Here is a 25434-nt window from a genome sequence, read left to right as displayed (position 1 = left end):
GTAAATACAGCTATTACTACATAGGATTACTGCATATTGAACTGCTTTTTCTGTAATTTTTTTGTATATCATGATGTTTTGGTGCTTAATTTGTAAAATCATAACCTAATTTGATGTTTCATAGGCTTTTCCTTAATCCCTCCTTATTATCCAACATTCGCTTATACAATGTTCTGAATTATCAAACGCAGACTGCCTTTTAGCAGTCAATGTTTTTGTAGTCAATGTTTTCAATACATTGTGATATTTTCTTGCTAAATTCATAAATACAGTAATTATTACACAGCATTACTGCATATTGAACTACAGTAGAGTCTCACTTATCCAACTTCCACTTATCCAACATTCTGTATGATCCAACAAAGTCTGCCTTTTAGTAGTCCATGTTTTTGTAGTCAAATGTTTTCAATATATTGCAATGTTTTGGTGCTAAAGTCATAAATACAGTAATTACTAAATAACATTGAACTGCTTTTTTCTGTCAGTTTGTTGTAAAACATGACATTTTGGTTCTTAACTTGTAAAACCATAATGTAATTTGATGTTTAATAGGCTTTTCCTTAATCCCTCCTTATTATCGAACATATTCTCTTATCCAGCATTCTGCCGGCCTGTGTATGTTGGATAAGTGAGACTCTACTGTACTTTTTCTGTCAAATTTTTTGTATAACATGATGTTTTGGTACTTAATTTGTAAAATCATAACCTAATTTGACGTTTAACAGGCTTTTCCTTAATTTCTCCTTATTATCAAACATATTCGCTTATCCAACGTTCTGTCGGCCTTTTTATGTTGGATAAGTGAGACTCTACTGTAATTAGAAATAAAGGTTCGTGATGATAGTACAGTAGACTCTCACTTATCCAACATAAACGTTGTATAAGTGGATATGTTGGATAATAAGGAGAGATTAAGGAAAAGCCTATTAAACATCAAATTAGGTTATGATTTTACAAATTAAGCACCAAAACATCATGTTATACAACAAATTTGACAGAAAAAGTAGTTCAATATGAAATAATGCTATGTAGTAACTACTGTATTTACGAATTTAGCACCAAAATATCACGATTTATTGGAAACATTGACTACAAAAATGCGTTGGATAATCCAGAACGTTGGATAAGTGGATGTTGGATAAGTGAGACTCTACTGTAACTGAGATGCTCCCCGTGGGGAGATGGTGGCGGGGTATAAATAAAGTACAGTAGATTCTCACTTATCCAACACTCACTTATCCAACGTTCTGGATTATCCAACGCATTTTTGTAGTCAATGTTTTCAATACATTGTGATATTTTGGTGCTAAATTCGTAAATACAGTACTTACTACATAGCATTACTGTGTATTGAACTACTTTTTCTGCCAAATTTGTTGTCTAACATAATGTTTTGGTGCTTCATTTGTAAAATCATAACCTAATTTGATGTTTAATAGGCTTTTCCTTAATGCCTCCTTATTATCCAACATATTCACTTATCCAACGTTCTGCCGGCCCTTTTATGTTGGATAAGTGAGACTCTACTGTAATGCTATGTAGTAATTACTGTATTTACGATCTTAGCACCAAAATATCACGATTTATTGGAAACATTGACTACAAAAATGCGTTGGATAATCCAGAATGTTGGATAAGCGGATGTTGGATAAGTGAGACTCTACTGTAACTGAGATGCTCCCCGTGGGGAGATGGTGGTGGGGTATAAACAAAGTATTATTATTATTATTATTATTATTATTATTATGAGCTCCTATAACTTTCAGAGGTGCAACTGTCCTTCGCCTCGTGAAATTATGAATGAAATACACCAACGTGCGACACAGAAAGCCTGTAATTTCCAACCCTCCCATATGTCTTGTAAAAGTCATGTGATGTCTGGGGATGAATGGCAGGATGTTGGCATTGTTGCTGTTGTTGTTTTTGCAAACAGACATGTTGCGAAGATTGTCCTCACCCCACATTTTCGCTGAGGCCATGACGGGACTAAAGGGGAGAATAATAATAATAACAACAACAAAAAGGGAGAACCCCGTTGAGCACAATTGCAGCAGGCGTGAATAATTGAGGACGCCGACTGCACCAAAGGATTGCATTATGTAAACAGGCAGCGAGAGCGGGCTCTGAATGTGCACGCCTGTGCGTGCGCATGTATGTGTGTGCAAGAGAGAGAGAAGGAGAGAGAAACAGAGCATCAGTGTGAGAGAGAAGGCAGCAAGCAGCAGGCAGGCAGGCAGGGAGATCTCAGAGCTGGCTAGCAAAGATCCTTCCAGTGTGGAGAGAGAAGCAGCAGCTATGGCTAAAGACAGGCATCTCTGCGGCACTGCAGGGAGAAGGGGATCCCGTTCAGTGTAAGGTCCCCTTCCTTGGGGAGAAGGGCTTCATGATGTTCCTGGAGGGACACAACCCTTTCACCTCCTCACTGGTCCACCCCTTGTCTTCCCTTGGCCCCACCACCCAACTGCATGAATGAATGAATGAACTCCCAGCTGCTCCACTGTATGCTACTGGTCCCTCATGGCTACCAAGTAAGTGGTGCTCTGTTCTTCCTTCAGCTGCTGCTTGCCTCTCTCTGTTGTCGGTCTCTTCCTCTGTCTCGCTCTCTCTATGTCTGTGCCTCGTGTGTGTCCTGTCCACTTTGTGTGGCTGCCAGGGAACCAGGGAACGTACTGTTTTCTGCTTGGACAAATCCGGAGTCCATGTTGCATCGGTTCTCTCTCTCTGTGTGTGTGTAGGGGGGATGGGGAGCTGAGCTGAGCATGAAAGCAGCCAGTGTGACATCATGTTGCAGAGATACCTAACCTCCCTTTTGAGGGAGGATGACGGCCTTCTGTCCGTCAGTCAGTCCCCACCTCCCCAATTCTTCCTCTGCACTGCCTCCATCACCTTCCCTTGCAAACTGAATGGGGGAGCAGTGATTTGGAACTCTTCTGTGCCAAGAATCCTCCTGGCCTTATTTATTATTATTATTATTATTATTATTATTATTATTATTATTATTATTATTTTAAATAATTTTTATTGAAAGAAATTTTTTTTGAATACATAAAAAAGTGGGGGAACATTACGCGTTATAGAAAAGTAGGAAAAAGGGAAGAAGATAAAGTATGTATAGAAAAAGAAGAAAAAAACAGATATATATCTATATATATACCTAAGGTAAAGGTAAAGGTTTACCCTGATGTTAAGTCCAGTCATGTCTGACTCTGAGCGTTGGTGCTCATCTCCATTTCTAAGCCTAAGAGCCGGCGTTGTCCGTAGACACCTCCAAGGTCATGTGGCCATTGGCATGACTGCATGGAACGCTGTTACCTTCCCGCCGGAGCGGTACTTATTGATCTACTCACATTGGCATGTTTTCGAACTGCTAGCTTGGCAGGAGCTGGAGCTAACAGCAGGCGCTCAAGCCGCTCCTGGGATTTGAACCTGGGACTTTTTGGTCTGCAAGTTCAGCAGCTCAGCGCTTTAATGCACTTTGCCACTGGGGCTCCTTATATACATACCTACATATCTAAAAATGTGTAGAAGAAAAATAAAATACAATAAAAAGAAAAAGACAAAAAAATTGCATATATAAGGGGAAATTTGTACTTCCATTCTTCATTCTTTGCAGTAGTTCCAAACACTGTCTATCATTTTTTCCCCATTTTCTACCCTTCTTCACCTTTATTCTGTGTTCTTTTTCTATTGGGTCTTCCTTTCTTTTATATGTCTATATACACACATATGGGAGCCTCCGGTGGAACAGTGTATTAAACTGCTGAGCTGCTGAACTTGCTGACCAAAAGGTTGATTGTTTGAATCTGGGGAGTAGGGTGAGCTCCAACTTCTGCCAATCTAGCAGTTTGAAAACATGCAAATGTAAGTAGATCAATAGGTACCACTCCAGCGGTAAGGTAACGGCAGTCCATGCAGTCATGCCGGCCACATGAGCTTGGAGGTGTCTATGGACAACGCCGGCTCTTCAGCTTAGAAATTGAGATGAGCACCAATCCCTAGAGTCGGACATGACTGGACTTAACGTCAGGAGAAACCTTTACCTTTACCTATCTAAAAATGTGTAGAAGAAAAATAAAATAAAATTAAAAAAGAAAAAGACAAAAGAATTGTATATATAAGGGGAAATTTGTACTTCCATTCTTCATTCTTTGCAGTAGTTCCAAACACTGTGTATCATTTTCCCCCCATTTTCTACCCTTTTTCGCCCCTATTCTGTGTACTTTTTCTATTGGGTTGTCCTTTCTTTTATATGTATATATACACACATATATAGCTGTCTTTATAATTCTGTTTCATTAGATTTTCATGTATTCTTTAAAGAGACTCCTGTCTGTACTTCTAACATTACTTCCTGTGACTTTTTTCCAGTAAAAACGTTAATTTATCCATATCCATGATGTCCATTATTTATTATTTATTTATTACAATATATATATCTCGCCCTTCTCACCCAACAGGGGGCTCAGGGCGGCTTACAATACAACGCATATATAAAAATTGTGTAATCTATATATATAAAAGAGTGATGGAATACTGGCGACCGCCAAAACAACAAAACTAAACACCCCACAACCTCCAAAATTGACAACACAACCCATCATCCACGCCTCTAGGTTGATACAACAAAAAGAAAAGAAAAATAAAGTCCTAACTAAAAGGAGAGGAATAATTGTTTTTATCCAATTGCTGCCAGTTAGAAGGTTAAGCTCTGCCCACTTGGTCTCCTAGCAACCCACTCATCCAGGGGACAGGCAGAGTTAGGCCTCACTCAGGCCTCTTTCACACTGCCTATAAAAAACAGATTATCAGATTTTAACTGGATTAGATGGCAGTGTAGACTCAAGGCCCTTCCACACAGCAATATAACCCATATAATCATATACCGTGTTTCCCCGAAAATAAGACAGTGTCTTATATTAATTTTTGCTCCCAAAGATGCTCTAGGTCTTATTTTCAGGGGATGTCTTATATTTCTATGAAGAAGAATTCACATTTATTGTTGAACAAAAAATGAACATTTATTATATACTGTACAGTAGTTGTCATCACAAACCAACATAACCAGACAAACTGTGAATCCTATCAAGAATTTCTTGTTACTACCATTATTTCCATGTACAACTAGTATGCATATTTACCAATCCTGCATGTTCTGGTGTTCTGTTTGGCAGGCGCTGGGCATGCTTCGAAACAAAAACTTTGCTAGGTCTTACTTTTGGGGGGAGGTCTTATATTTAGCAATTCAGCAAAATTTCTACTAGGTCTTATTTTTTGGGGGTGTCTTATTTTCGGGGAAACAGGGTATTATCTGCTTTAACTGGATTATCTGGACTCCACACCTTTACCCTTGACCTTAACTACCACCAATTCCTCAATACTTTATTTCCCATACCACCATACTTCACCACAGCAACGCGTGGCCGGGCACAGCTAGTGCACTATAAAACAGTTAAAAATTATCAACTTGCATCGGACATTCATAACACACATTATAAAATACAAATGGCCTTGTCTTTCTTTTTCTTCCCACCTGCGGGGAAGCAACGAGACAGTGTGCCCCACTGCTTTAGAAAGAAGGGGAAAGGATTGGAGGTGGCTGCCTGGTTGAATTCTCAGTGCGTCATTCAGTTGGGGCCGTTGCATGTGTTTTTGTGTGCCCATGTGGTCCCCGTCTACAAGCTGACCACCCTGAATCCCGCCACATAGCTTCCCTATTTTAATGGTGATTGAAAGAGGCAAAGGAGCATTTGTTAAGACCATGGCATGCTGCCCCTTTGCGCCTTCTACAGTTCATGTTGGCACAGATAAGCAACGTTGATGAAGATGTTATTCGAGTCCGTTAGGGACATGGGAGGTGACGACGTAACTATGAGACTTTATTTTATTTGTATCTCAGTCAATCACAGACACAAGGGGTGGAGATGTAGCTATGTGGCCCACCCCTTTTTCTCTGTCTGTTTGCCCCCCCTTTTCGTTGTTTCTCCCTTCGTTATTCATGAGCGCATGCTGGCAATACACTCCCTGCACACACCCCTTTGTGCTTTTGTAAGCAGAGGACTCAATAGGAAACCTCTGCTCGGAAGAGGTGGCGTTTCTTCATGGATGAAACCAAGCTCTAAATATTTTATGCCTGCGAACGATGACTGTTTTCTATTAATTTCATAATAAGAGTTTTTCAAGTACCGTATATACTTGTGTATAAGTTGCCCTCAAATATACTGTATATACTCGAGTATAAGCCGACCCGAATATAAGCCGAATATAAGCTTATCATTTTACCACAAAAAAACTGGGAAAACATTGACTCCAGTATAAGCCGAGGGTGGTAAATTTCAGAAATAAAAACAAATACAGTAGAGTCTCACTTATCCAACACTCACTTATCCAACGCATTTTTGTGGTCAATGTTTTCAATGCATTGTGATATTTTGATGCTAAATTTGTAAATACAGTAATTACTACATAGCATTAATGTGTAAGGAACTAGTTTTTCTTTAAAATTTGTTGTATAACATGATGTTTTGGTGCTTAATTTGTAAAATCATAACCTAATTTTATGTTTAATAGGCTTTTCCTTAATCTGTCCTTATTATCCAACATATTCGCTTATCCAACATTCTGCCTGCCCATTTATGTTGGATAAGTGAGACTCTACTGTACCAATAAAATTACATTAATTGAGGCATCAGTAGGTTAAATGTTTTGGAATATTTACATAAAGCTCAAATTTAAGATAAGACTGTCCAACTCTGATCCAATCATTATTCTCATCTTCTTCAATGTAAATGTGCTTATGTATCCTTTTAATAATACAGTCGAGTCTCACTTATCCAACAAAATGTTGGATAAGCAAATATGTTGGATAATAAGGAGGGATTAAGGAAAAGCCTATTAAACCTCAAATTAAGTTATGCTTTTAGGTGCTTCGGCTTATATTCGGGTCAGCTTATACTCAAGTATATACGGTAATAACAAAATACTGCAGGGCAAGGGTCCTCAAACTTTTAAAGCAGAGGGCCGGTCTACAATTCTTCAGACTGTTGAGGGGCCGAATTATCATTTTTTTTAAAAAACGAACAAATTCCTATGCACACTGCACATATCTTATTTGTAGTGCAAAACAACAACAATAACAATGGAAGACCAATACAATATTTAAAAATGAAAATAATTTTAACCAACATAAACCTATCAGGATTTCAATGGAAAGTGTGGGCCTGCTTCTAGCCAATGAGATAGTCAGGTTAATTAGGATTGTTGTTGTTGTGTGTCTTCAAGTCATGTTAGACTTTGGGCGAGCCTAAGTCCAAAATTATTCATTTATTCATTTACTACATTTATTTACTACATTTATATCCCACCCTTCTCACCCCGAAGGGAACTCAGAGCAGCTGTATATACATACAATATATTATATTATTAGCATAGCACAATATTAGCATTATCTATTATTATGAGCCCCCAGATGGTGTAGTGGACTAAGTGACTGGAAGGTTGGGTTGCTGACCTGAAAGTTGCCAGGTTCGAATCCCACCTGGGGAGAGTGCGGATGAGCTCCCTCTATCAGCTCCAGCTCCATGCGGGGACATGAGAGAAGCCTCCCACAAGGATGGTAAAACATCAAAACATCCGGGCTTCCCCTGGGCAACGTCCTTGCAGACGGCCAATTCTCTCACTCCAGAAGCAACTTCGGTTGCTCCTGACACGAAAATTTTTTTTTTAAAAAAATCTATTATTATATTGAACTATACCACTATACTGTAATATTATATGTAATATATAACATATAATTAATATTATTATATGGTATTATTATTAGTATTGTATAAAATGATAATATTATCAATATCATATGTATATACAATATATTATATTATTAAAACTGATATAAAATATTATATTATAAATGAGGGCGGGGGCCAGGTAAATTACCTTGGAGGGCCGCATTCGGCCCCCGGGCCTTAGTTTGGGGACCCCTGCTGTAGGGTCTCCTGCTGTATGTTTGAGACAGAGATTGTGCCCCTTAGCTGAATGGGAGTGGTGTTAGGGATTGTCTCATGTCCGATGACCTTGCCTTGGAGACTGTCATGTGCTGATGACAGAATGAGAAGAGGGAACATTTTTTCGCTCCAAGAGCAGAAAGATACAGGAAACATCTGATAACCTCCCACTCAGGAGCAGCAGCTCAAATAGGATCAGCTTTCACGGGCTAACACGAGACATGGTGATCTTCAGTGTTGTTGAGCAAGCAGGATCAACTCCCTCTCCTTTACAGGGGTTATCTGACACTCCTTTCATTTACTATCCAGTTTCCTCTCCAGTCTCAGCAGCCTGTACTCTTGCTCTGCGTTCACATTTGGCCACACACAGCACAACAACAGTTCAACTAACAAGACTGACACAACCTCACCTTTGAACACCTTAAGGCTCAAAGTCAATGGGCATTACAAATGCAGGCTCTCAAGAGAACAATCCATCTGGCCGATGGGGTAGTGCATACCTTTAATTTTTTTTAATGCATTTGGGTACATTTCCCTTGCAACATAGAGCCAAGAATACTAATAATATTACAATATATTGATACAGTACAATATAGTAATTTATTGCCAGTATTGTACTATGCTAATAATATAATATTGTTTGAAAATTTAATTTGTAAGCCGCTCTGAGTCCCCTTCAGGGGCCGGGCTGTGGCGCAGCTGGCTAGTAACCAGCTGCTATAAATCACTACTGACCGAGAGGTCATGAGTTCGAAGCCCGGGTTGGGTTAAGCCTCCGACCATTAATAGCCCCGGCTTGCTGTTGACCTATGCAGCCCCGAAAGACAGTTGCACCTGTCAATTAGGGAAATTTAGGGACGCTTTATGCGGGGAGGCTAATTTACAACACCATCAAACTGCCAGCAAAACACGAGGAAAGGAATGAGGAAGTACAGCCACAACTGGACGGTGAAGCAACAGCTCCCCCTGTGGCCGGAATCGTGAAGCTGGAAAAATTTTAAAAATGCCTCTGAGTCTGTCTAATGTATGTTGTTTGTCTGTTGGCATTGAATGTTTGCCATATATGTGTTCATTGTAATCCGCCCTGAGTCCCCTTCGGGGTGAGAAAGAAGGGCGGAATATAAATACTGTAAATAAAAATAAATAAATAAATGTAAATGCAGCAAATAAATAAATAAATAAGAAGGATGCCCTTCTTTTTTTTTGCAGTTTAATAAACTTTTTCCATGTTTTCATGATAGAACCAATGAGAAAGTGACCTTTATAACCCAAGAACAAAAATTGTGTTACATTACAATGATTTGCCTGCTTGAAAGTTCATTCTACATCCCGCAAAGTTATTCTTATCTGTACAAATTGTTTATTCTCTGTGCAGTGGCTGGAAAGTCCAGCAATCCACTTTTCCCCAATATGAGGAGAAAACTCTGCATTCTAGAGACAAAATGGGCTAGATAGTCTAAATTCATTATGAAATGCAGCTTTAGTGCAGATTGTGTATTGGGAGGCGGGGGAGGCTCATTGTGGGATATAAAATCATGTTTTTCAGTCTCTCACATATTGTGCATAAAACGGTTTGCTTTCTCAAGACGTTGAGAGCCATGCATTCCCCATGTCTGATAGTATGAGTTACATGACTGAATGAGGACATGAATGTGAGTCTCCATTGACCTGATTTGATAATCCCTAACTTCTAAGCAGTGGTCTGTGCCATCAATGAGAGCTTGTATTCTTCTTTTGGGATTATTGCAGATATAGTGGGTGACCAATGGGAAAAGCTTTGCTTGGTTGCTGCCGCTGCCTCCACAAGGCTGTGGAACAGGCCACAATGAAGGTTAGGTGACACCATAATAAAGCAGAGAAACTAAGGTGGCATCTACACATTGGAACATCTGACCACAGTCAAATAATGAGTAGTTAATGAGTAGCCTCTTTTAATGGCCATGCTTTTGACTCTGTTGAAGCTGTGTTATTGATCTACTGTGATTGTTACGTATTTTATAATGTTTTATTTTATATTGTGTATTTTATACTGTTGTATTTTATTGTATGTTGTTGGGCTTGGCCCCATGTGAGCCGCCCCGAGTCCCTTCGGGGAGATAGGGTGGGATATAAAAACAAGCATTATTATTTTATTATGACACAGCAAACAAGATAGATATGCTGGATTTCGTATCACAAAATCACAAGTCGAACACTTCCCAAGTGTCTAGGACTGTGTGATGCATTTTCGGATGATGTGCACAGATCCCAGTAGGGTGGCCTTTTGCAGTTGTTGTTGTTGTTATTATTATTATTATTATTATTATTATTATTATTATTATTATTATTATTATTGTATGACACAGCAAACAAAGTAGACATGCTGGATTTCGTATCACAAAATCACAAGTCGAACACTTCCCAAGTGTCTAGGACTGTGTGATGTATTTTCGGATAATGCGCGCAGATCCCAGTCAGGTGGCCTTTTGCAGTTGGCAGATCGTAATTTTGTCAATGTCTATTGTTTCCAAATGCCGGCTGAGATTTTTTGGCACGGCACCCAATGTGCCCATCACCACCGGGACCACCTGCACTGGTTTCTGCCAGAGTCTTTGCAGTTCAATCTTGAGGTCCTGATAACGACTGAGTTTTTCCTGTTGTTTTTCGTCAATGCGACTGTCACCTGGGATGGCAACATCAATGATCCAAACCTTTTTATTTTCCACAACTGTGATGTCTGGTGTGTTGTGTTCCAGAACTTTGTCAGTCTGGATTCGAAAGTCCCACAGTATCTTTGCGTGCTCATTTTCCAATACTTTTGCAGATTTGTGATCCCACCAATTCTTTACGGCTGGCAGGTGGTACTTGAGTCATAAGTTCCAATGAATCATTTGGGCCACATAGTTGTGCCTCTGTTTGTAGTCTGTCTGCGCGATTTTCTTACAGCAGCTGCGGATATGATCAATGGTTTCGTCGGTTTCCTTACACAGTCTGCATTTTGGGTCATCAGCTGATTTTCCGATCTTGGCCTTAATTGTGTTTGTTCTGATGGCTTGCTCCTGGGCTGCAAGGATCAGGCCTTCTGTATTATTATTATTATTATTATTATTATTATTATTATTATTACACAGCAAACAAGATAGATATGCTGGATTTCATATCACAAAATCACAAGTCGAACACTTCCCAAGTGTCTAGGACTGTGTGATGTATTTTCGGATGATGCGCGCAGATCCCAGCAGGGTGGCCTTTTGCAGTTATTATTCTGTATTATTATTATTATTATTATTATTATTATTATTATTATTATTATTATTATTATTTACTGGAATTCTTGTCCTAAATATGGTGGACTGTGTTTATAGAGCTGCAAGACTCTGGCAGAAACCAATGCAGGTGGTCCCGGTGGTGATCGGCACATTGGGTGCCGTGCCAAAAGATCTCAACCGGCATTTGGAAACAATAGACATTGACAAAATCATGATCTGCCAACTGCAAAAGGCCACCCTACTGGGATCTGAACGCATTATCCGAAAATACATCACACAGTCCTAGACACTTGGGAAGTGTTTGACTTGTGATTTTGTGATAAGAAATCCAGCATATCTATCTTGTTTGCTGTGTCATAATATAATAATAATAATAATAATAATAATAATAATAATAATAATAATAATAATTATTATTATTATTATTATTATTTTATTATTATACCCCGCCTCCATCTCCCCGGGGGGGTCTTGGGGCGGCTTACATGGGGCCAAAACCCGGGAAATACAATAACAAACATAAAACAACATCAAATAACAGAAACCATGTGCAAATAAAAATTAAAAATTGACATAAAAGTAAAATAACAAACATTAGTAAAACACAAAACACAGCAATAGAATCATAAAAATGGACTGGGCAAAAGTGTGCTAAGTGAGTTTTGTAAACAAGAGGTACAGTAGAGTCTCACTTATCTAACATAAATGGGCCAGCAGAATGTTGGATAAGCGAATATCTTGGATAATAAGGAGGCATTAAGGAAAAGCCTATTAAATATCAAATTAGGTTATGATTTTACAAATGAAGCTCCAAAACATCATGTTATACAACAAATTTGGCAGAAAAAGTAGTTCAATACGCAGTAATGCAATGTAGTAATGACTGTATTTATGAATTTAGCACCAAAATATCACGATATATTGAAAACATTGACTACAAAAATGCGTTGGATAATCCAGAACGTTGGATAAGCGAGTGTTGGATAAGTGAGACTCTACTGTAATTAAAAGTGCTATAAGGTCATGGGAAGCACCTTGAAGTGGGGCTGAACCCTGTGGCTATATCGGTGAGATTAACAATGCAAAGATACAACCGGTCAAGAAGTAATTGCCGGTACGAAATTTATCATACAAATGGGCAGTACTTATTCAAAGGCCTGTGTGAAGAGCCAAGTTCTGAACTTGGAAAATGTGAAAGATCTAGCATTAGTGGTTATATTCCTGGCAGGACTGTGATATTGTCACTTCAGTATATCATTGAAACTGCATGATTTGTAAGGAGGCTCCCAGTGTATTGCCAGTACTCCTTTACTGGTTTCCCCCTCCAACCTTGATAGCCAGGAACATCCTTTACCTAAGGTTTTAGATGTTAATTTTGTCCCCAGTCCTGCAACCTAAAGTCATTCCCAGCTTGTATGTTGTGCATCCATTGAGGAGCTTCTTCAGACTGCTGAGAGGGACGGTCGTCTGGGGTTCTGCAAATCTCTGGCTGTTTAGTTTCATAAAGCATTATTATATTTTTTTTCGAAGTGGGTCAAGCTGTTTTGTCATTTCAAGCGTGGATTCCTGGTTCTTTTACAAGCCCTAGTTACTATGGGAACAACAGAAGGCATTTGTCATGGCTGTTCTTGGGACAGATTCAAAATCCAGGGATTGAACAGGGAACAGCAAAGGTTTTGAAAGATGAGGTTGGGAGCTATTGAGGAGGGCAGCCAGGAGGAATTGTTACAATGCCTAAATGTTTGTTTTGGAGCACAGTCGACTTGATATTCAGATGTCATAAGATTCAGTGACGCTCTCTTTTTCATGGGTGTGATACTGGATCATTTCAGAAGGAACCATGAATTTTGTACTGTTTCCAACATCCTTTCCACTTAGAGCGATCAAGACGGTTCCGTTTAGCCAACTAAAGATCCATCATGCACATGTTGAATTCCTTTCTAAAGCTGAGTTAGTAGCCCTCAACTTATTGTCCAAGATATATTTATTTACAGTATTTATATTCTGCCCTTCTCACCCCGAAGGGGACTCAGGGTGGATCACATTATATACATATAGGGCAAATATTCAATGCCCATATACACATAGAACCGAGACAGAGACAGATGCAGAGGCAATTTAACCTTCTCCTGAGGGAATGTTCGATTCTGGCCACAGGGGGGAGCAGCTGCTTCATCATCCACTGTGACGGCACTTCCTCATTCCAACGTCGTAAATTAGTTAAATTTGCCTCCCCACTTTATAAGTGGTACCTTATTTCCTACTTGATAGACGCAACTATCTTTCGGGTTGCTAGGTCAGCAACGAGCAGGGGCTACTTTTTATTTTTTAATTGACGGGTGCTCACCCCACCCATCACATGACCTCATGGTCAGAGTGATTTATTGCAGCAGGCTGCTCACCAGCCTGTGCCACAGCCCGGCCCCATATTTGCATATGATGATGTTCTTTTTTTAGGATACATCTCCATTATTGCATTAATGCAGTTTTGCACCACATGAACTACTATGACCCAGTGCTATGGATCATAGGAGCTGTAATTTCGTGATGCATCAGCACTCTTTGGCAGAGAAGGCTAAAGAACTTACAAATCTACAACTCCTATTATTACATAGCACTGACCCATGGCAGTTAGTGATGTCAAAGTGCAGTAATTCTAGAGTAGATGCTGACACACTTTTGTTGCGGTACTGCTAGGTTGTGTTATAGTTTTTTGGGGTCACATGTGGTCATCAAATGCCCCTAAATGCATATCCCTGACAGTTTCAAGATTGTAAATCCAGCTTATGATCTCATAGCAGTTAAACTGGATGCCAGCCAGGGTCTCGAGAACTTCAGGACCTGCCTGGAGATGGAGTAGAAATACAGTAGGCTCTCTACTTTCATGGGGATTAGAAACACAAGAACCCCACAAAAGTTTAAAAAATGCAATTAGAATAAATAACACTATTTTATAACCTGGAAATATACTTCTCTAGGAATCCTTCAGCATGACTCCGTGATCAATGTCCACCAGGCGTTGACTATAAAACAATGCAGAAGGATCTAGAAATATCTAGAGAAGATTTTTCTCAAAGAATTGCTAACATGACTCTATAGTCAACTTCTATTTTCCAACCTGGTAAAAAAAACCTTTCTGGGAATCCCTAGATCCTTCAGCATGACTCCATGGTCAATGTCCACCAACCGTTGACCAAAAAATCATGCAGAAGGGTCAAGAAATATCTAGAGAAGATTTTTCTCAAAGAATTGCTAACATGACTCTATAGTCAACTTCTATTTTCCAACCTGGTAAAAAAAACTTTTCGGGAATCCCTAGATCCTTCAGCATGACTCCATGGTCAATGTCCACCAGCCGTTGACCATAAAATCATGCAGGAGGATCTACAAATATCTAGAGAAGGGTTTTCTCAAATAATTGCTAACATGACTCTATAGTCAACTTCTATTTTCTAACCTGGTAAAAAAACTTTTCTAGGAATCCCTAGATCCTTAAACATGACTCCATGGTCAATGTCCACCAGCCGTTGACCATAAAATCATGCAGGAGGATCTACAAATATCTAGAGAAGGTTTTTCTCAAAGAATTGCTAACATGACTCTATAATCAACTTCTATTTTCTAACCTGGTAAAAAAAACTTTTCTAGGAATCCCTAGATCCTTCAGCATGACTCCGTGGTCAATGTCCACCAGCCGTTGACCATAAAATCATGCAGGAGTATCTACAAATATCTAGAGAAGATTTTTCTCAAAGAATTGCTAACATGACTCTAAAGTCAACTTCTAGCAGACGTTGACCATATAGATGCTCTCTTAGAGGACTTAGACATTTCTAGAGAGAAGATGTTAATCAAATACCTAAGAGTTAAATTTACAAATTTGGGGGACCAACTGTAGTGAATCCTTGTAGCATTATGGAGTCCGTTTCACACAAAACGTGGCTTAACACATACATGTGCATCACCTGATTCATCAATGTTTGTATGTAAGATGCATCTGTTTGTAAAGGATTACGTTTGAAAATATGAGTGTTCCCTTTTTAGTTTAATATGAACAATCAAGCATTCATGCGTGCGCAAGCCATACCCTCCAAGAGATGAGCACATCTGTGCAGAAGCTTGGTTTTGTGTGAATATTAGTGCATTTGCATTCACGCCATAAATAGCTAAAATGAGCAAGCCAAAATAATTTGCGAAGGCTGCACATGTCATTCCTTAGACTTGACTGGTCAGCTTTCGGATGTATATCTGGCAAATCAAATGATGGTCAGCTGCAAAGCAGAGATAATATAACAACTTTTCAGGAAGTATGTCCTAAAACAGAGCTAATGATTTTAGATATTGTACAAACTAAAACATAGTATTAAAAAGATAATAAACACAATGTTGTATATTATTAGCTTGAATGCAGCCTAATTTGTTGTTATTTGTCATCATGTTGGCTTTGACTCTTGATGAGCCTATGAGATCTCCAAGAGCTGAGGTCATCAACAGGCCGGCTTCTTGCAAAGCCAGGGCCATGGGTTGGTTGAATCAATCCATCAATCAGTAATGTTCTTCCTCTTTTCCCATTGTCTTTTTCGTTACTGAGTAAACATATATTCTCTTGATTGACCTTGCTTTTTGATTTCAGTGGAACCTAAGTTCAAGTAACTGGACTAAACCTATTGTTACTGCTATCTTTGTAAAACAATGAGCAGTTTGATTTACTTTTCTCTACATTTGACAACATAATTTATGTACAGTGTTCCCTCACTACTTCGGGGTTCACTTTTCGCAGATTTGCTGTTTCGCGGTTTTCAATAAACTCAAAAAGACTATTATAAATAATAAAAAATTACAATTTATACAGCCTAAGGAAGGGAGGAAGGAGAAGCCGATGGGAGAGAAAAGGAGCCCAAGTGGCAACGGGAGGAGAAGGAGGCAATTTATCAACACACGATTGGTTGATAAAGACTTAAAATAGTGTATAACTACTAAAATAATGTATAAATATTAAAATAAATATGGTGCCCCTACTTTACGGATTTGCACTTATTGCGGGTGGTCCTGGAACCTAACCCCAGTGATAAGTGAGGAAACACTGTATAAATACCGTATATACTCGAGTATAAGCCGATCCGATTATAAGCCGAGGCACCTAATTTTACCACAAAAAAACTGGGAAAACATTGACTCCAGTATAAGCCGAGGGTGGTAAATTTCAGAAATAAACATAGATACCAATAGAGTCTCACTAATCCAAGCCTCGCTTATCCAAGTCTCTGGATAATCCAAGCCATTTTTGTAGTCAATGTTTTCAATATATCGTGATATTTTGGTGCTAAATTCGTAAATACAGTAATTACAACATAACATTACTGCGTATTGAACTACTTTTTCTGTTAAATTTGTTGTCTAACATGATGTTTTGGTGCTTCATTTGTAAAATCATAACCTAATTTGATGTTTAATAGGCTTTTCCTTAATCCCTCCTTATTATCCAAGATATTCGCTTATCCAAGGTTCTGCCGGCCCGTTTAGTTTGGATAAGTGTGACTCTACTGTACTAAAATAAAGTATAAATATATAGCGTCCTTACCTTGCAGATTTTTACTTATTGCGGGTGGTCCTGGAACCTAACCCCCGCAATAAGTGAGGGACCACTATAGTGGATAGTCAAATAAGTCATCATTAAGAGTATTGTTGCAGCCCATTATCCCCATCCCATCTTCGGTTCATTCTTTGGGTTGCTTCTTTTAGAAGTCAGACATCCTGATTTTAGCGGGGGCATCATAGAGTGCTCTCTGGGAAGCCCAATTTGGGAAGTCCTGATTCATCTGCCCTTCAAATGTCGTGTCCTAGCCATCATGTTGTAGCTGTGCATGGCTGTATTTCCGTGCTGGTGATTGACTTGCCTGTCTCCCTCTCTCCCTTTAGCACTGCCAGTAACTCCAACCGCAGCACTCCTGCTTGCTCCCCTATCCTGCGCAAACGCTCCCGGTCTCCGACGCCACAGGACCCCCAAGGAGACACCATGGTGGAGAAAGGTTCAGACCACTCTTCGGACAAATCCCCTTCCACGCCGGAGCAAGGTGTGCAGCGTAGCTGTTCCTCCCAATCAGGTCGTAGCGGGGCCAAGAATTCCAAGGTGAGTGTCCTTTTGCTTTGGGATCTCTTTTTCTCCCCTTTCTCTTCTCCGTTCTTTCATTTCTTCAAATCAGGACTTTTCAAAGTAAAGAAAAATCCAATGGTTAGGAAATTCTCCATTGGCTCCCACTGAAACTATGAAAGAGATGTACAGCACAACTCTAATAATCAGTGCATTCAATATGTACAGTTACCTACTTTCCAAAATATATCACCATACCCTTAGAAGTGTTTGTGGTGCCACTATTTATTTATAACCCGCCCTTCTCACTCCGAAGGGGACTCAGAGTGGCTTACAAATTAAATTTACATACAATATTCTATTATTAGCATAGCACAATACTGGCAATAAACTACTACAGTAGAGTCTCACTTATCCAACACTCGATTATCCAACGTTCTGGATTATCCAACACATTTTTGTAGTCAAGGATTTCAAAACATCGTGATATTTTGGTGCTAAATTAGTAAATACAGTAATTACAACATAACATTACTGCGTATTGAACTACTTTTTCTGCAAAATTTGTTGCCTAACATGATGTTTTGGTGCTTCATTTGTAAAATCATAACCTAATTTGATGTTTAATAGGCTTTTCCTTAATGCCTCCTTATTATCCAACATATTCACTTATCCAACGTTCTGCCGGCCCGTTTATGTTGGATAAGTGAGACTCTACTGTATATTGTACTATATCAATATATTGTAATATTATTATTAATATTACATGTAATATATCATATATAATTAACATTATTATATTGTATTATTAGTAGGACTTTACTTGTCCTGCTAGGTTTCGTGCTATGTTACTAGCCCAAGTATTGTCTGATTATCACTAGCCAACACACATTTTGGTGTGTTAAATGTTAGCCTTATTTCTGGGTATATTTGCCCTGCTGATTCCAAACATGGTGCCCATTTTCCTCTATCAACTCTAGTTTTTGAGAACAAGGACATATGCCATCTACCAGTCACCATCTGCTCACTCATAGAAAACCATGATAACGATATCATCACACAAGAGCACGAATCTACTTTCAATCCAGTTTCTACCTCCTGCAGAATTCTGAGGTTTGTAGTTTGGTGAGGCCCATGGACCTGTCTGGCTGAACTGCTCAAAGCCCCAAACAACCCTAAGAACATGTCTAAAAACCAAGGCACCAAGACATTTTCTGTTGGGCTGTGTAATCCAATATATTTGGAGACGATTTTAGCTCCTTGTGAATATGGAGGGCTTAATGTCTTTCCTATTTGTTCCAAGTTTCTTTCTCTTTGCTTGTGAGATCAATCACATTTTCCCCTTTCTGCATGCTCTATTATGCTTTTAGTCACATAATTGCCTCTCCAAAGTAGGCCTTTCTTTCTCCTCTGTGGTCCACCCTTCCATAGGATTGATCTGAGGTTCTCAGGAGCCTCCTGCCTGCTCTCGCGCATCAGACATTCTCCCAGTTTATCTGTGGGGATGTTGGTGGTTGCTTCCTTTTCCCTCTTGTGTCCAGATGCTTTTGAGCCATGCAGCTGGGTTTTCCTTGATGTCCCCAGCCATGCATGGATATTCCTATATACGTCTGAATGGTAACCTTTCAGCAGGTGTTCTATGGCATGGTAATACCTACTGATTACAAAACCTCCACTTTGTGGCCATCATGAAATCTTAGCAACAAATTAAGGGCCTTTCCACACAGCCATATAACCCAGAATATCAAGGCAGGTAATCCACAATATCTGTTTTGAACTGGATTATCTGAGTCCACACTACCATACAATCCAGTTCATTGTGGGTTTTATACTACTATGTGGAAGGGGCTTAATAGATACCTGAGCAAACCCAGAGCTTACCTTTTCATGGTAAGCCTTGGCAAGATCCATTATCTTCTAACATACCAAACTATGTGATGTCGAAGGCTTTCATGGCCAGAATCACTGAGTTGTTGTGCATTTTCGGGACTGTATAGCCATGTTCCAGAAGCATTCCCTCCTGATGTTTCGCCCACATCTGCGGCAGGCATCCTCAGAGGTTGTGAGGTATGGAGAAACTAAACAAGAGAGGTTTATATACTGTATATATTCGAGTATAGGCCGACCCGAATATAAGCCGAGGCACCTAATTTTACCACAAAAAAACTGGGACAACATTGACCCCAGTATAAGCCGAGGGTGGTAAATTTCAGAAATAAAAATAGATACCAATAAAATTACATTAATTGAGGCATCAGTAGGTTCAATGTTTTTGAATATTTACATAAAGTTCAAATTTAAGGTAAGACTGTCCAAGTCTGATCAAATCATTATTCTCATCTTCTTTATCTGCCTTTTCTGTCGATTTGTTGTAAAATATGATGTTTTGGTGCCTAATTTGTAAAATTACAATGTAATTTGATGTTTATTAGGCTTTTCCTTAATCCCTCCTTATTATCCAGCATTTTTGCTTATCCAACGTTCTGCTGGCCCATTTATGTTGGATATAAACTTTCCTTGCTAAGTTTCTCCATACCTCACAACCTCTGGGAGCCCAGTGGCGAAGTGTGTTAAAGCACTGAGCTGCTGAACTTGCAGACCGAAAGGTTGCAGGTTCAAATCCCGGGAGTGGAGTGAGCGCCCACTATTAGCTCCAGCTTCTGCCAACCTAGCAGTTCGAAAACATGTGAGTAGATCAATAGATACTGCTCTGGCGGGAAGGTAATGGTGCTCCATGCAGTCATGCTGGCCACATAACCTTGAAGGTGTCTACGGACAATGCCGGCTCTTTGGCTTAGAAATTGAGATGAACACCAACTCCCAGAGACAGTCATGACTGGACTTAACGTCAGCAGAAACCTTTACCTTTACCTTACTGTATATAAACCTTCCTTGCTTAGTTTCTCCATATAACGCACAACGTCTGAGGAGGCCTGCCATAAATGTGGGAGAAACATCAGGAGAGAATGCTTCTGGAACATGGCCATACAGCCCGGAAAACATACAACAACCCTGTGATCTTGGCCATGAAAGCCTTCAACAACATATCCATGGGATATTCTGGGGAGAGATTAGCATCTCCATGTGCCAGGGAGGTGGATGAAGTTGGTGAACCCATTCTTCCCATGCCAGCCTTTATTCCAACACTCAGTTAGCTATTGCCTTTTGTGTGTCCTGGAAGAAGATTCAGTTTGCCAAATGAGAATGTATCCCAGAATCTTGGTTCTCATTCGATCTGTTTCTTTCTTTTCCTGCTTCCCATCCCAGAGGGCTTCATCTTTTCCAAATGTAAGAGTTTCTGCTCAGCAAGCCTTTTCTGGTTCTGTGGATAGTTATGACACTACTGTACCGTTGGAGGGAGCCCCTCCCTCGCCGTGGTTTCAAAACATGTGCCCTTGAGCCAAATAAAGGCTCACTGCGTTTTCACAAAAGGAGTTTATTTACTCTACTGCTGTGTATGTGTAGAGCCATTATTTTTGAAACACACCCTCAAATATCCCCCTTGAGAAAGGAGCCCCACCCTAGTATCTCCAGTATGCAGTCTGTGTGCTACTGCAAATCATTGGACTGTATAGCAGATATATAGTTGTTGTTGTTGTTGTTGGCCTTAAAGTCTTTTGGAAACTCTAAAGTGAGAGTTTCTTGGCAAGAGTTTTCCAGAGGGCTTTGCTTTTGCCTCCCTCTGAGATTGAGATAACCCAGTGGGTTTCCATGTCTGAGCAAGGATTTGAATCCTGGTCTTCAGAATCTTAGTCCAACACTCAGCCTGGATCTACGAGGGTTGAATGAAAAGTAATGCCTCCACCTTCGCTACTTCGGTTTGGATGGGAATATTTTAGTAAATCGAACACAGAAATAATCCTTAGAAAGTGCTCTTTAACTACCACCATTCACTTTCCCACATAATCACCAGACAATTGGATACATTTCGGCCAACGATGAACAAGTTTTCTGAAGCTGTCACGGAAGAAGTCGACACTCTGTTTCTGCAACCAGCGTCTCACAGGACTCATCATGAACAGATCTTCCGATAGCCAAGCAAAACAATAATGTGACCCACACGTTCTTGTGAAATGCCAATTATGATTGAAATTTCTCTCTGAGTGATACGACGATCATCCTGAATTAATCTGTCAAGCTTTTTCTTGTGAAACTCAATGGTTGCTGTCACAGGACGCCCAACTCTTTGTCACGCAAGTCAGATATTCAACATCTTTAAACTTACTCGCCCAATGACGTACAGAACTCATATCAACACAACCACCATAAACAGCTTGCATTCTCTGATGAATCTCCTTTGGGGTGACACCTTCTGCTGTCAAGAATTAAGTGACTGCACGTTCCTTAAGTTGCATTGACCGACCGTCTTCAGAGGGTTCCATACTTTGTACTTTAACAACACAACCATTCAATGCTAAGGCTTCCCGCCAAATGGAACTGTAGAGGAGAGTCTACTGAATAAGCCAGTACCTGCCACATATCAGTACTACCATCTGTTGAGGAGTTACAAAGGTGGAGGCATTACTTTTCATTCAACCCTAGTACACTGCTGTGTAATGCAGTTTCAGAATTTGGATTAACTGCTTTGAACTGGATTATACTGCAGTGAAGACTCATATAATCCAGATTAATGCGGTTAATGTGCTTCACCATGCTAGTTCTATATGCTTGTCTGGGAGTCATCCCAGTGTTTTGCTCTTGAAGCAGATGGGTCTTGCTTCTATCTGTGTAGGGAGAAGATAAAGGGCAAAATATACTGTATCATCCACATTTACAGGTTTTGTGGATTTGATTACTCATGGATTTGATTCATATATTCTCTCTGGCAATCTCTGCATCCTCCAGTGTGACTGTGCTAGACACCAACTATACAATTACAGTGGGTGACATATCATTGTGCTGGTGGCCCTAGAGATTCTTAGAAATGTGTGCTCTCGAGTTAAATTTTTATTTTATGCCTCTAATCCCTGAGGAAGTTGACGACCTCCTATCGTACACATGAGAAATCCGAGGATCAGAACAGAGTGATGCTTCTGTGAAAGCACTGAGTCAGAATCAAGTGGCAGTCAAGAGCCTTGTTTCTCTGTTTTGGTTGTTGGGCAATCCACTTCCAGATTATCACCATAGATAATGTTTCAACAGTATACTTGCAGCACCTGCCAATGCTGTAACCCAGTCCTTTGTGTGTCCTTGTTATAATGCTCGTTCGTCTTTCATACAAATTTGGGGTCATCGGTAACTAACAAAAACAACAAGATCAGTAAGGAGGGAAGCAAGGGATCTCGGGTCTCTTGTGATCCAAACCTGCCTGTAGATGGAGAGTATCCAAAAGTCAGTTGGGCCATTGTTTTCTAGGAGTATTCTCTGAAATATTTTTTCTCTTTGTTTATCAATAAAACTGGATGAAAACCTTGTGTCCATAAAGTCTCTTTAAATTGTAGAGAAACTTTATGGACACGTATTCTCAGTCACTCAAGAGCCTGTGCATTTGTATTAGATTTGCAATTGGATTCATTGTTGTTGTGTGCCTTCAAATCATTTCCAGCCCTTGGCAATCCCAAGGTGAACATGTCATGGGGTTTTCATGGCAAGATTTATTCAAAAAGGATTTGCCTTTGCCTTCCTCTGAGGCTGAGAGAGTGTGACTCACCCAAAACCACTCAGTTACTTTCTGTGGCAGAGCAGGCATAATAATAATAATAATATTTTTTTTTCGTGTCAGGAGCAACTGGAGTTGTTTCTGGAGTGAGAGAATTGGCCGTCTGCAAGGATGTTGCCCAGGGGACATTGCCCGGATGTTTTGATGTTTTTACCATCCTTGTGGGAGGCTTCTCTCATGTCCCCGCATGGAGCTGGAGCTGATAGAGGGAGCTCATCCACACTCTCCCCAGGTGGGATTCGAACCTGGCAGCTTTCAGGTCAGCAACCCAACCTTCAAGTCACTTAGTCCACTACGCCATCTGGGGGCTCCAATAATAATAATAATAATAATAATAATAATAATAATAATAATAATAATAATAATAATAATAATAATAAAACTGATGACCCAAAATGCAGACTGTGCAAGGAAACCGACGAAACCATTGATCATCTCCTCAGCTGCTGTAAGAAAATTGCACAGACAGACTACAAACAGGCGCAACTATGTGGCTCAAATGATTCATTGTAACTTATGCCTCAAGTACCACCTCCCAGTAGCAAAGAACTGGTGGGATCACAAACCTGCAAAAGTATTGGAAAATGAACATGCAAAGATACTGTGGGACTTCCGAATCCAGACTGACAAAGTTCTGGAACACAACACACCAGACATCACAGTTGTGGAAAAGAAAAAGATTTGGATCATTGATGTCGCCATCCCAGGTGACAGTCGCATTGACGAAAAACAAAGGGAAAAAGTCAGCCGCTCTCAGGACCTCAAGATTGAACTTCAAAGACTCTGGCAGAAGCCAGTACAGGTGGTCCCGGTAGTGGTCGGCACATTGGATGCCATGCCAAAAGATCTCAGCCGGCATTGGGAAACAATAGACATTGACCAAATCACCATCTGCCAACTGCAAAAGGCCACCCTACTGGGATCTGCACGCATCATCCGAAAATACATCACACAGTCCTAGACACTTGGGAAGTGTTCGACTTGTGGTTTTGTGATACGAAATCCAGCATGTCTATCTTGTTTGCTGTGTCATACAATAATAACAATAATAATAATAATAATAATAATAATAATAATAACAACAACAACAACAACTTTATTTATATACCACCCTATCTCCCAAAAGGGTCTCAGGGCGGTTTACAACAAAGATACAGACATACACAGTACACAACAATTTGAACCCTGGTCTCCAGAGGTGTAGTCCTGTGCTGGCTTTCTGATTCAATTTATTAGTCTTCATTAACGTAATGTCATCTATTTAACCTACAGTAAGGTATTACACATTTTGGTGACGCTCAATTATGTGCCCACTCTGTCATTCTTTATTAATTGGGACAATTGCCCTGAGGAGTTGTTGTCTTCTCATTTCAAAGTTGGCACTGAGAAATAGGCAGTTATTTCAGTTGTGAGAATTTGAACTTTGGATGTTGGAGTCTGCATAATCTTTGAGATACACAATAGGTCCTGACTACAGGGATTTCTTTGCATTTTTCATTGAAACCTTTGCTCTCGTCCTTTATTGTTAATTTCACTGACCCACCATAGCTGTTTTGCCAGCCAACTGTTTTGCTTGGAGAGAGTCCTTTTGCGGATTACAATTGATCATCTGCGCTAGTGGATTGAACTTTTGTGGATTTCATTATTTGTGGATTTGATTAATATCTTCTCTCTAGGAATCTCTAGATCCTCCAGCACAATTTTGTGGCCAACTTCTAGCTGAAGTTGACCATTGTCATTCTGGAAGATCTAGAGATTCCTAATGAGAAGACTTACCTAGGCTTTTGTAGGTTCTCCAACATGATTATATTGGCAGAAGTTGAATATAAAGTTGTGCTGGATGTTCTGGAGATATATTTTTTTTAATTCACAGCTTCTACACTTTCATGGGGAGGTCTAATCTAAGTCATGAATAGTTTTTGTAAATCATTAATATCTGTCCCATTGACACTGGAATAGCAAAATACTATACACACAAGTGGGCACTTCAGTAGAAAAGTACTGTATATACTCGAGTATAAGCCTAGTTTTTCAGCCCTTTTTGTAAGACTGAAAAAGCCTCCCTCGGCTTATACTCGGGTGAGGGTCCTGGTTGGCTTATATTTGGGTCAGCTTATACTCGAGAATATATGGTGCATTTATTATTTTTCTCTATTATTGTTGATACTATTACATTTATTTTACTCTATTATTATTATTATTAATAATAATAATAATAATAATACATTTATGATTTCACTCTGATCTTATTATTATAATTATTGCATTTATTATTTTACTCTATTATTACATGTATTATTTTCCTGTATTTATTATTATTATTACATGTATTATTTTACTCTATTATTATTAAAGGGATACATAAGCACATTTACATTGAAGAAGATGAGAATAATTTATTATTTATTTATTTCTAATATTTCTACCCCGCCCTTC

General features: G+C 39.5%; 1 protein-coding gene across 10 annotated transcripts in view; it reads left to right on the top strand.

Moving 5' to 3' along the window:
- The window catches only part of gramd1b (GRAM domain containing 1B), a 246854-nt gene that overhangs the window by 157460 nt on the left and 63960 nt on the right, over positions 1-25434 (top strand). For 9 of the 10 annotated variants that reach the window (XM_062961375.1, XM_062961380.1, XM_062961378.1 and 6 more), the window contains one exon: positions 17168-17378. In XM_062961375.1, the coding sequence (XP_062817445.1) occupies positions 17168-17378 (211 nt within the window). Of the gene's footprint in view, positions 1-1852; positions 2529-17167; positions 17379-25434 lie in introns of those variants that run through there. The other variant, XM_062961381.1, reaches the window with a different exon arrangement.

Source organism: Anolis carolinensis, unplaced genomic scaffold (assembly GCF_035594765.1).
Source record: "Anolis carolinensis isolate JA03-04 unplaced genomic scaffold, rAnoCar3.1.pri scaffold_8, whole genome shotgun sequence".
NCBI classification, from domain to species: Eukaryota; Metazoa; Chordata; class Lepidosauria; order Squamata; family Dactyloidae; genus Anolis; species Anolis carolinensis.
The sequence above is the reverse complement of the archived record's forward strand: the minus strand, read 5'-3'. Positions and strand labels throughout refer to the sequence as shown.